At 42.1% G+C, this 11,837-nt stretch overlaps 1 protein-coding gene across 1 annotated transcript; it reads left to right on the forward strand.

The window, feature by feature from the left end:
• Positions 1–171: 171 nt before the first annotated feature.
• LOC103405103 (probable CCR4-associated factor 1 homolog 11) lies at positions 172–1,307 on the forward strand. The gene has a single exon (XM_008344067.4). The coding sequence runs from the start codon at positions 319–321 to the stop codon at positions 1,168–1,170; it is 852 nt and encodes a 283-aa protein (XP_008342289.2). The 5' UTR covers positions 172–318; the 3' UTR covers positions 1,171–1,307.
• The last annotated feature ends 10,530 nt before the right edge of the window (positions 1,308–11,837 follow it).

Here is an 11,837-nt window from a genome sequence, read left to right on the forward strand (position 1 = left end):
GTACATCACGTGTCGCTATATAAATGATGAAATATGTATGCTAAAAAGTTAATAATTTAAAAAATAAAATTTTCAATTACTTACATAAAAACACATAAAGTACGTTCTAATTATAACTAAAAATTTCTCCTCTCCCCGCTTTTATCCAATTTCCCAGAACCATCCCCCCGCCCTCTCCCTCCCTCTGTCTCTCTCTCTCTCTCCCCCTTTATAAAACCCACCTCAACGCTCTCAGATTTTCAAACCTTATCCGCTCCCACCAACAAAATAAAATTATAAAAATAAAAACCATTTTCTCTCCGATTATTTTTCTCCGACATGTACGGCGACCAAGACCCGACGTCTCCGATCCAAAAGCCCATCGTGATCCGTGAAGTCTGGGCCCACAATCTGGAATCCGAATTCGAGCTCATCCAAAACGTCATCGACGCCTACCCTTTCATCTCCATGGACACCGAGTTTCCCGGCGTCGTCTTCCGGCCCTCCGTCGACCCTACCAGTCCCTACTCCCGCCAGACCCTCCGGCCCTCCGATCACTACAGGATTCTCAAATCCAACGTCGACGCCCTCAGCCTCATCCAGGTCGGACTCACCCTCTCCGACTCCCGCGGTAACCTCCCCGACCTCGGCTCCCCCACGCGCTTCATCTGGGAGTTCAACTTCAACGACTTCGACGTCACGCGTGACCCCCACGCTCCCGACTCCATCGAACTCCTCCGCTGCCAGGGCATCGACTTCGACCGCAACCGCTCCCACGGCGTCGACTCCTCGCGCTTCGCGGAGCTGATGATGTCGTCGGGACTCGTCTGCAACGACTTGGTGAGTTGGGTTACGTTTCACAGCGCCTACGACTTCGGGTACCTGGTGAAGATTCTCACGCGCCGGGACTTGTCCAGTGGCTTGAACGAATTTCTGAAAATTCTGAGGGTCTTTTTCGGAAATAGGGTCTATGACGTCAAGCACATGATGCGGTTTTGCAAAAGCTTGTACGGCGGGTTGGACCGGGTTGCTAGAACCTTAGAGGTGGACCGGGCGGTCGGGAAGTGCCACCAGGCCGGTTCAGATAGCTTGCTTACGTGGCATGCGTTTCAAAAGATGAGGGACGTGTACTTTTTGCATGGCGGTCCCGAGCAACACGCTGGAGTATTATATGGACTGGAAGTATGTTAATTAAAATTTTGACAAAAAATACAAGTATTTTAATTAATGTGAAAGGGGAAAAGAAAACATGGTTGGTGTCTGTAAATTCTTTCTATTGCGTTCCTAACTGGGGCAATTTGTTTAATAAGATGAAAAATTCTTTTTAATTCAGGAAACTTGCTAAATATCCTAGTATTTTTAAGAAAACTTTTAATTGGGTTAAGTTTATTTTAATAAAAAAATCATGTTATAATTTTATTTAATTAAAAAAATTTAAATTTTACGAAAAAAATCCTTATATTTTAATAAAGAGGACAAAAGAATTTAAATTTTAATGAAAAAGAAATAATTTTAATATTTTAAAAATTCAAAAAAATAATTGACACGCGAACCTATGCATCCTCACACAAACTATTTATGAAACTTTCTACACTGTTTAAGAAACTTAATTGTACTACATTATTTATGAAACTTACTATAAGTGTGGTATCATTTTCACTTGCCTTATCTGTCTCATACGTAGATATGGTATCTTCTCTGGAAGTATTTTTCCTCCATCCAGGGGTGGTATCTTTAACCGATGAAGATGCACAAGGTAATATATCAATTTCACTTGTAGCTTACTTGTAGTTTTGGGCTTCGTCAAGTGTGATACCAAACCCTATAGTAGGAGTCCTCCAAGTCGCCGAGTTAGGAGATTTGTCGAAAGAGGTAACAGACAAGGTAAGTAATCAGACTTCTAAGCAAGCGACCTGGATCGGAGGTTCGGTTTCGGCTTCCGTTTGATTGTTCTCCTTCTCCTTGTGTCGTAAACAGCAACAAGGATAAGGAGAAGCAAATGGAGAAGAGATGATATGAGATACTTTTGCTTTTGAAGAAGTAACTTTCCACAGGCTTATTCTTGAACTGGGCTGGAGGGTTTTTTGGTTTCCTCCAGAGTATAAGGCCGACTCAAGAATTTGAGGGTCAAAACAAGTCCATCAAATCAAGAGTGCGTTCGACTTTGATGATATGAGATACTTTTGCTGTTGACGAAGTAATAGATGAATCGGCATGTGTTCTATTGCGCTTGTCTCCACATGCTTCCTTGTATCTTTCTCACTTGCCCTATCTGTTCCTTAGGCAGATGTGGTATCTTTTCTGGAAGCATAAGATGTTGAAGACGAGTACTCGAGAGCAATGCCAGGTAAGTAATCAGGTAAGGGGTTCCAGACAGTCAGTTCCTGATTGAGAGCTTGATTCCAAGTACTGACTGATTGCTCTGTTTCTCCTTGTCTTGCAGGTAAGAATAAAGGCAAATGAAAAGACAGGGAAAAAACATGATATAAGATACTCTTACTTTTGACCCTGATGATATGAGATACTCTTACTCTAGTGTGGCTAGTTTGCATAGGTATTATTGGGGAGGGGGAAGAAAGCTGAGTATTTCGTTGGAAGTGCCCTCTCAGATATGAGGAAGGGTTGAGCATTTTGCAGGTCTGCCTGTCCGTGGAGGATGGAGGTCGACATATATAGGAGTCTTCCTAACAACAAGTAGTAATGTTATTCCTTGACCCTTCTTGGTCGTAGCAATGTAATGGGAGCTGCAAGCTTCACGTGTTTTAACTTTGTCAGAGCACTTTTGAAAAAGTGGTATGTGGTATTTGAAAAGCTGATGTTGCATGTGAAAATTACAGACAAGCTTTATTAAGGAAATCTGGCTCTCGAAGTTCGGAGAGCGATGCCTCTTCGGTTGTCGAACAAGCAATCCTATCGGGGATCTGGCTCTCTTTAGATTCGGAGAGCGGTGCCTCTTTGATTTTTAAGAAAGCAATCCTGTTGGGAGTCTGGCTTTTGAGATTCGGAGAGTAGTGCCTCTTCGATTTTTGAGAAAGTAATCCTGTTGGGAGTTTGGCTTTCGAGATTCGAAGGGCGGTGCCTCTTCTATTTTTGAGCAAGTAATAATGCTATTCCTTTACCCTTCTTGGTCATAGCAATGTAGTGGGAGCTGCAAGCTTCACATGTTTTAACTTTGTCAGAACGCTTTGAAAAAAAGTGGTATGTGGTATCTGGAAAGCTGATGTTGCGTGTGAAGATTGCAGACAAGCTTTATCCAAGGAAATCTGGCTCTCGAAGTTCGGAAAGCGGTCCCTCTTCGGTTTTCGAACAAGCAATCTTCTCAGGGATCTGGCTCTCGAGAGTCAGAGAATTGTGCCTCTTCAATTTTTGAGAAAGCAATCCTGTTGGGAGTCTGACTCTTAAGATTCGGAGAGCAGTGTCACTTCGATTTTTGAGAAAGTAATCTTGTTAGGAGTCTGGCTCTTGAGATTCGGAAAGTGGTGCCTCTTCAATTTTTGAGCAAGCAATCTTATTGGGAGTGTTTTCTCAAATGTGAGTAAAGGTTAGGCATTTTTGCCAGTCTGCCTTGCCACGGAGCACGGAGGTTGACACACATTGAGACTTTAGAGTTATCAAGCAGTGGTGCTGTTCTTTTACCCTTGTGGGTAACAGTAGGGTAGCTGGATCTTCAAAATTTATATGTCTAAACTTTGTCAGAGATCTTTGGCAAAGTTATATGTGGTACCCGAGGAGCTGATGTTGCGTATGGAAAATGGTGCCTCTTCGAAATCCGGAGAGTGGTACCTCTTCGATTTTTGAACCAACGGCCCTGTTGCCCTTTCTTTTATAAGGGCATCAATTGTGTGCAAAGAGTACATTCAGAGAGTTATTGCTTGAAAGAATTTTCCCCTTACTTCAAAGATTTATTGCACCTCATTTCTCCTTCATCATTTCTAAGAATGTCTGGCCCATCCGACCGTCGTTTTGACTTGAACTTTAGTGAAGAGGTAGCTATGCCTTCTCAAGACAACATATGGCACCCATCCTTCTTATCCCCTACTGGTTCTTTTACCATTGGGACTCTGTGATGAAGAATGATATGACCGCTGCGGTGGTGGCCAGGAACCTTCTCACTCCCAAAGATAACAGATTACTTTCCAAATGGTCTAATGAGTTGGCTGTTAAGGATTCTCTGGCTTTCAGTGTTCAGTGTGCAGGTTCTGTGTCTAATATGGCCCAACGCTTATTTGCTCAAACCTGCCAAGTTGAATCATTGGCGGCTGAAGTGATAAGTCTCAAACAGGAGATCAGATGGCTCAAGCATGAGAATAAACAGTTGCACAGGCTCGCACATAACTGTGCTACAAACATGAGAGGTTTGTGGGTTTGTTCCAAAGGCATTTATTGCCTTCGTCTTCTGGGGCTGTACCGCGTAATGAAGCTCCAAATGATCAACCTTCTATGCCTCATCCTTCTAGGGTTCTGCCTAGTACTGAGGTTTCGAATAATCACCCTCTGGTGCCTCCTCTTTCTGGGGCTCTGCTGACTGCTGAGACTTCTCCTGAGCAACCTTTGTGAAGGATCCCTCTTGTTTGTTTATTTTGATTCATGTATATGTACATATTTGTAACTTATCGGAGATATCAATAAACAAGCTTTGCTTTATTTCAATGTATTGTGTTAAATACACCAAGGCATTCTTCAGTAAGTTCTTTGAATTTTTCCTTTCGTTGAAGCTTTGTGAGTGAAGCATGTAGGTTGAGGTAGTGCTCCCTTAATTTCCCGAGTGAGGAAAACTTCTCGTTTGGAGACTTGAAAAATCCAAGTCACTAAGTGGTCGTGAGACTTCCGAGTATCAAGGTGCAGTAGCATATGGTAGGAGTCCCCCAAGTATCCGGTCAAGGGAGTTGATGAATGAGACATTTCCTTTCTAAGTGGTAGCCCAAAACTCTTTCTTCATATATATTTGTTATGAAAGTTGTTAGGCCCAAAGAAGAGGAGGTCTAGGCAATTTTTTTTTTTTCAAATTTTCGAATTTCCGAATTTCCGAATTTTTGAATTTTTGAATTTTTGAATTTTTAAAACTTTGTAGGTGAAGCTTTGGTGTTGAAACTTGGTAGGTAAAACTTTGGGGTTGAAGCTTTGTTGGGCACCATGAATTGATTTTGCTTCACACTATTTTGATCAAGATAGTGTGAAGCTTTTGTGTTGAAGTTTTGTGGGTAAAGCTTTTGTGGGTGAAGTTTTTGTGGGTGAAGATTTTGTGGGTCAAGCTTTTGTAGGTCAAGCTTTTGTGGGTCAAGCTTTTATGGGTCAAGCTTTTGTAGGTGAAGGTTTTGTAGGTGAAGCCTTTGTAGGTCAAGCTTTGTTGGGCACCATGAATTGATTTTGCTACACACTATCTTGATTAAGATAGTGTGAAGCTTTTGTGTTAAAGTTTTGTAGGTGAAGTTTTCGTGGGTGAAGTTTTTGTAGGTCAAGCTTTTGTGGGTCAAGTTTTTGTAGGTGAAGCTTTTGTGGGTCAAGCTTTTATGTGTCAAGTTTTTATGGGTCAAGCTTTTGTCGGTGAAACTTTTGTAGGTCAAGCTTTGTTGGGCACCATGAATTGATTTTGCTTCACACTATCTTGATCAAGATAGTGTGAAGCTTCTGATAATTTGTAGTTGTCCTCCATTGATGAAGCTTTTGTTGGTAAAGCTTTGGAGTTGAAGCTTTGTAGGTGAAGTTTTGGAGTTGAAGCTTTTGTTGGTGAAGCTTTTGTTGGGTACCATGAATTGATTTTACTTCACATTATCTTGATCAAGATAGTGTGAAGCTTTTGAGAATTTGTAGTTGTCCTCCATTGATGAAGCTTTTGTTGGTGAAGCTTTGGAGTTGAAACTTTGTAGGTGAAGCTTTGGAGTTGAAGCTTTTGTTGGTGAAGCTTTTATTGGGTACCATGAATTGATTTTGCTTCACACTATCTTAATCAAGATAGTGTGAAGTTTTTGAGAATTTGTAGTTGTCCTCCATTGATGAAGCTTTGTTGAATTTCCTTTTTTTTTTTTTTTTAGGAAACTAGAAATTTGAAAATGTGGGAGAGACAACATATACAAATTTTGCTTCCACACTGTTGAGCAAGAGATTGTGATGCAAGCCACACCTTGTAGTAGTCGAATTTTTGGATGAACCATATAAATTGAATTTGTTTCGAAGGTTTGAGAATTGTAGTTGCCCTCCATTGATGAAGCTTTTGTTGGCACCATAAATTGGTTTTGCTTCATACTGTCTTGATCAAGAGTGTGTGAAGCTTTTGAGAATTGTGATTGCCCTCCATTAATGAAGCTTTTGTTGGAACCATAAATTGGTTTTGCTTCACACTGTCTTGATCAAGAGTGTGTGAAGCTTTTGAGAATTGTGGTTGAACTCTTTTGATGAAGCTTTTGTTGGCACCATAAATTGGTTTTGCTTCACACTATCTTGATCAAGAGTGTGTGAAGCTTTTGAGAATTTGTAGTTGTCCTCCATTGATGAAGCTTTTGTTGGTGAAGCTTTGGAGTTGAAGCTTTCATTGAATTTCCCTTTTTTTTTCTTTTTTCTTTTTTTTTTGGGAAACTAGAAATTTGAAAATGTGGGAGAGACAATATATACAAATTTTTCTTTCACACTGTTGAGCAAAGGATTGTGATGCAAGCTACACCTTGTAGTAGTCGAAGGTTTGGATGAACCATATAAATTGAATTTGCTTCGAACATTCTTGAATTTGCTTCGAAGGTTTGAGAATTGTAGTTGTCCTTTATGTATGAAGCTCTTGTTGACACCATAAATTGGTTTTGCTTCACACTGTCTTGATCAAGAGTGTGTGAAGTTTTTGAGAATTATGGTTACCCTCCATTGATGAAGCTCTTGTTGGCACCATAAATTGATTTTGCTTCACACTGTCTTGATCAAGAGTGTGTGAAGTTTTTGAGAATTGTGATTGAACTCCTTTGATGAAGCTCTTGTTGGCACCATAAATTGGTTTTGCTTCACACTGTCTTGATCAAGAGTGTGTGAAGCTTTCTACGAGTTGTAGTGTTTACATTGTTACATTGGGGAAATGTTTGAAGTAGATGCAAGAGAGCTGAATAGCTTGATCTTCGTATGCCATGCATTGAAGTTGCTGTTGGCTTGCAATAAGACTTTGTTGGTGACTATAACTCTTGTTGGGCATAAGTACTCCCCTAGTTGATTTGTCAAGCTTGAGGGTTTTTGATTATTTGTTAATGCTAGGAGTTCACATGTACAAGTTGTACCACTCGTCTTCTGGTAGGTGGAATGAATGGTGAGTTGCTTTCATCACTTGGTTGGTGGTACGAAGGTGAGTTCCTTCTTCCCCTGGTTGGTGGCATGAGTGGCAAGTTGCCAAATGATATTAGAGTACGGGTTGTACATTTCATCACCTAGTTGGTGGCATGAAGGAGAGTACGGGTTGTACATTTCATCACCTGGTTAGTGGCATGAATGGTAAGTTGCCAAATGATATTAGAGTACGGGTTGTACATTTCATCACCTAGTTGGTGGCATGAAGGAGAGTACGGGTTGTACATTTCATCACTTGGTTGGTGGTATGAAGATGAGTTCCTTCTTCACCTGGTTGGTGGCATGAGTGGCAAGTTGCCAAATGATATTAGAGTACAGGTTGTACATTTCATCACCTGGTTGGTGGCATGAAGGAGAGTACGGGTTGTACATTTCATCACCTGGTTGGTGGCATGAAGATGAGTTCCTTTTTCACCTGGTTGGTGGCATGAGTGGCGGGTTGCCAAATGATATTAGAGTACGGGTTATACATGTCATCACCTAGTTGGTGGCATGAAGGAGAGTACAGATTGTACATTTCATCACCTGGTTGGTGGCATGAAAATGAGTTCCTTCTTCACATTTCATCACCTGATTGGTGAGAATAAGGGCAAGGTGTCTTGGCGCATTGTAGCAAGTGTCGAATGACAAAAAATATGTTGAACCCTTTCAAAGCACAAATGGCTTATATATGAATGTGTTGGAATGTATGATTGAACGAATATACTGTGAAGCTGTTCGTTTATTTGTATAGCCTTGTTGACATATACTTAAACTTTGTTTCATGTTGGAAGCATTCATGTTGAAGCTTTGAACCCGAGTGTTTCATTGCTAAGAATGTAAGAGGATTAGGATCAAGTTGTCTAAATCACCTCTTTATTTAATTCATGCCAAACAATCTTCGTTACATAGGATGCCGAACGGCTGAAGCTTAACACTTGTACAATGTGAGTTTACTTGTAATAGTACTTCAAGTGATCAGCCTTCAATGGATGACCAAGGGTCCTGCCATCGGAGCTTCTAAGCTTGTAAGAGCTAGGGCGACTGATGCCAACAGCTTCAAACGGTCCATCCCAGTTTGGACTAAGTGTTCCTTCACTTGGGACTCTGTTGCAGAGTAATCTTTTCTTCAATACCCAGTCCCCCACTTTGAAAGAACGAGGTTTGACCCTTGAGTCATAGTAGTTAGAGATGCGCTGCTTGTAGGCGACATTCCTCAAGTGAGCTTGGTTTCTGTGTTCCTCGACTAGATCTAAGTTGAGGGTAAGTTGTTTGTCATTTTCACTTTGCACGTAGTTTTGGACTCGGAACGTTGCTTGCTCAAGCTCAACTAGGACAACTTCCTCTGTTCCAAAGGCAAGTGAGAATGAGGTTTCTCCTGTTGATGTCCAATACGAAGCACGGTATGACCAAAGAACTTAGGGTATTAATTCTAGCTAACAACCTTTAGCTTTGTCCAAGTTGGTTTTCAAAGTTCGCTTAATTATTTTGTTGATGGCTTCAACTTGTCCATTAGACTGGGGATGAGCTGGGGAGGCAAAACATAAGTTGATGTTAAACTTAGAGTAGAACATCTTGAACTTATTGTTGTCGAACTGTCGCCCATTGTCAGTGACTATTGCATTGGGAATGGCGAATCTGCAAAGGATGTTCTTCTATACGAAGTCTTCTATTTTTACCTCAGTAATGGTTGCCAAGGGTTCTACTTCGGCCCACTTTGTGAAGTAGTCAGCTGCAACGATTGTATAGCGAACCTTGCCCTTCCTTGCAGGCATTAGGCCGATCAAATCAAGTCCCCATAGGGAGAAGGGCCAAGGGCTGATCATAGGAGTGAGCAGCTGGGAAGGGGAGTGAGGAATAGTTGTGTAGCGTTGACACTTATCACATGAGCGGGATATTCTGATGGCATCTTGGTGGAGTGTTGGCCAGTAATATCCTTGGCGAAAAGCTTTGTGTGCTAGGGATCGAGATCCAGCATGATCTCCGCAGACTCTTTCATGTATTTCCCGAAAGACAGTTTCCGCCTCTGCGGGCGTAAGACATCTTAGGTATGGTAGGTTAAAACCCCGCTTGTAGAGTTGGTCATTAATGATCAAGTAACAGGTCGCCTTGTATCGAATCTGCTTAGCTTGGATTTGTCATTTGGAAGGGTGCCATGAGTAAGGAATCTATAAATCGGGGTAATCCAACTATCTCCTTGTTGTAAGTTGCACACTTCCGCAGCCATGGTGCTTGGTGCTGCCAACAATTCGACCTAAATTTTTCTCCCAATCTTGTCTTCCACCGCTGAGGCGAGGCGAGCCAAAGCATCTGCATGACTGTTTGAGCAACAATTGTGTTTGTGCCAGATATGCTACCATGGAGCTATCTTTAGCATCAAAGTTGTTGATGACCTGGTTAACCACCAATTGGGAGTCACTGAAGATATCAATTCGTTTAACCCCAAGGTGTTTGACCAAACGTAAGCCTGCTAGAAGGGCTTCATATTCGGCCTCATTGTTCGACGCCTTGAATTTGAAACGAAGAGTATACTCCATCGCCACTTTGTCAAGGGTTGTAAGGACTAATCCTGCTCCACAACCCTGTTGGTTGGACGAGCCATCAACATATAGACTCCATGCTAGGGCTGTTGGTTCTATTTTCTGAGCTTCTGAGGGTAATGAAACCACTTCTTTAGGCGTAGAAACAATGTCAACAGGATATGTGAAGTCAGCGATGAAGTATACCACTGCTTGGCCCTTCTCAGCTGGCTTTGGTTGGTAGGAGATGTCAAACTCACCCAATGCTATCGCTCATTTGATCATTCGCCCGGAAGTGTCAGGACTTTGGAGTATCTGTCGAAGAAGATGATTGGTAAGCACGATGATGGAGTGTGCTTGGAAGTAAGGACGAAGTTTTCAAGCAGACATGACCAATGCTAGAGCCAATTTCTCAATGTTAGAGTATCGTGTCTCTGCATCTTGTAAGGCCTTGCTAGCGTAGTAGACAGGCCGTTCGACATTACCATTCTTTCGAATGAGAACGGAACTTACTGCTGAAGCTGATACCAACAGATAGATAATGAGAGTGTCACCAACCTCAGGTTTGGAGAACAAATAGGCTTTACTCATGTAGTCTTTGAGGTTCTTGAATGCCTCAGCACATTCATCAGTCCATGTAATGTACTTCTTACTTCCCTTAAGTGCTTTGAAGAAAGGAGCACATCTGTCGGTGGCCTTAGAGATGAACCTAGTTAAGGCTGCCACCTTGCCAGTAAGGCTCTGGAAGTCTTTTGAAGTTACCGGTTCCTTCATGTCAATGATTGCTTTGATCTTCTCGGGATTAGCCTCAATGCCTCGTTGGCTTATCATGAAGCCTAAGAATTTGCTAGAGCCTACGCCGAAGGCACATTTGTTGGGGTTTAACCTCATTCGATACCTCTTCAGAATGGTGAAAGTTTCAGATAGGTTGGTGATGTGTTGGTCAGCATGTTTACTCTTAACTAGCATATCATCAACGTAAACTTCCATGCTCTTCCCAATCTGTTTGGCGAACATTGAATTGACCAGTCTCTGATAAGTCACTCCTGCATTCTTTAGGCTGAAAGGCATGACTTTATAGCAATATAGTCCCTTGTTCGTAGTGAAGGCTGTGTGTTCTGGGTCCGGAGGGTTCATGAGGATTTGGTTGTATCTTGAGTAAGCATCCATGAAGCTCAGGAGTTCACACCCTGACGTAGAGTCTATAAGTCTGTCTATAAGAGGAATAGGAAAACTATCCTTCGAGCATCCTTTGTTTAGGTCGGTGTAATCGACACACATTCTCCACAAGACTTTTTGGAGCAGGAGACTTTCCTCGGTCGGATTCTTCTTAACAAGGACAACATTTGCTACCCACGTTGGATAATTGACTTCGCGAACAAAGCCTATGCCTTTCAGTTTTTCAACTTCTGCCTTCATTGCCTCGTACCGTTCAACGTCATAAGATCTTCGATTTTGTCTCACTGGCTTGGTCTTGGGGTCAATACTTAAGCAATGACAGATGATATCGAGAGAGATGTCTGGCATGTCCTCGTATGACCAGGTAAAGACCTTAGTGTTTTCTTGCAACAAAGAGATCAATGCCAACTGAATGGGTGGTGACAAGGTGGTGCCAATCTTCACCATGCGATCCGGATAATCTTTTGAGATAGAGACCTTCTTTAACTTTTCAGCGGGTTGTGCTTGCTGGGTGAAAGAGTCATCTCGAGGATCGTCAGGTTGACTGTTGCCACCGTGAAAATCCAAGTTGGCTTCGTCTGGGCTGGTCTTTATGACTTGGTCATGTATAGAATGGGTTTCCTTGGGCACAGGCAGGTGCCGTTGCTTGATCGAAGTGTTGTAACATGATCGTGCATTAAGTTGATCTCCTCTGATGTAACCATTGCCATAGGGGGTTGGAAATTTCATCAACAACATATGTATGGATACCATGGCCTCGAGATCATTGATGCCTGTGCGTCCGAAGATGACATTGTATGCTGTTGGGCAATCAACCACCAAGAAGTTAGTGGTAATGGTAGTTGTGTAAGGGCATGTACC

The sequence above is a fragment of the Malus domestica genome, chromosome 03 (genome assembly GCF_042453785.1).
Source record: "Malus domestica chromosome 03, GDT2T_hap1".
Taxonomy (NCBI): Eukaryota; Viridiplantae; Streptophyta; class Magnoliopsida; order Rosales; family Rosaceae; genus Malus; species Malus domestica.

Bases quoted from the DNA above. Each gene is read 5' to 3' on its own strand.
- LOC103405103 (XM_008344067.4), top strand. From the start codon at position 319: ATGTACGGCGACCAAGACCCGACGTCTCCGATCCAAAAGCCCATCGTG.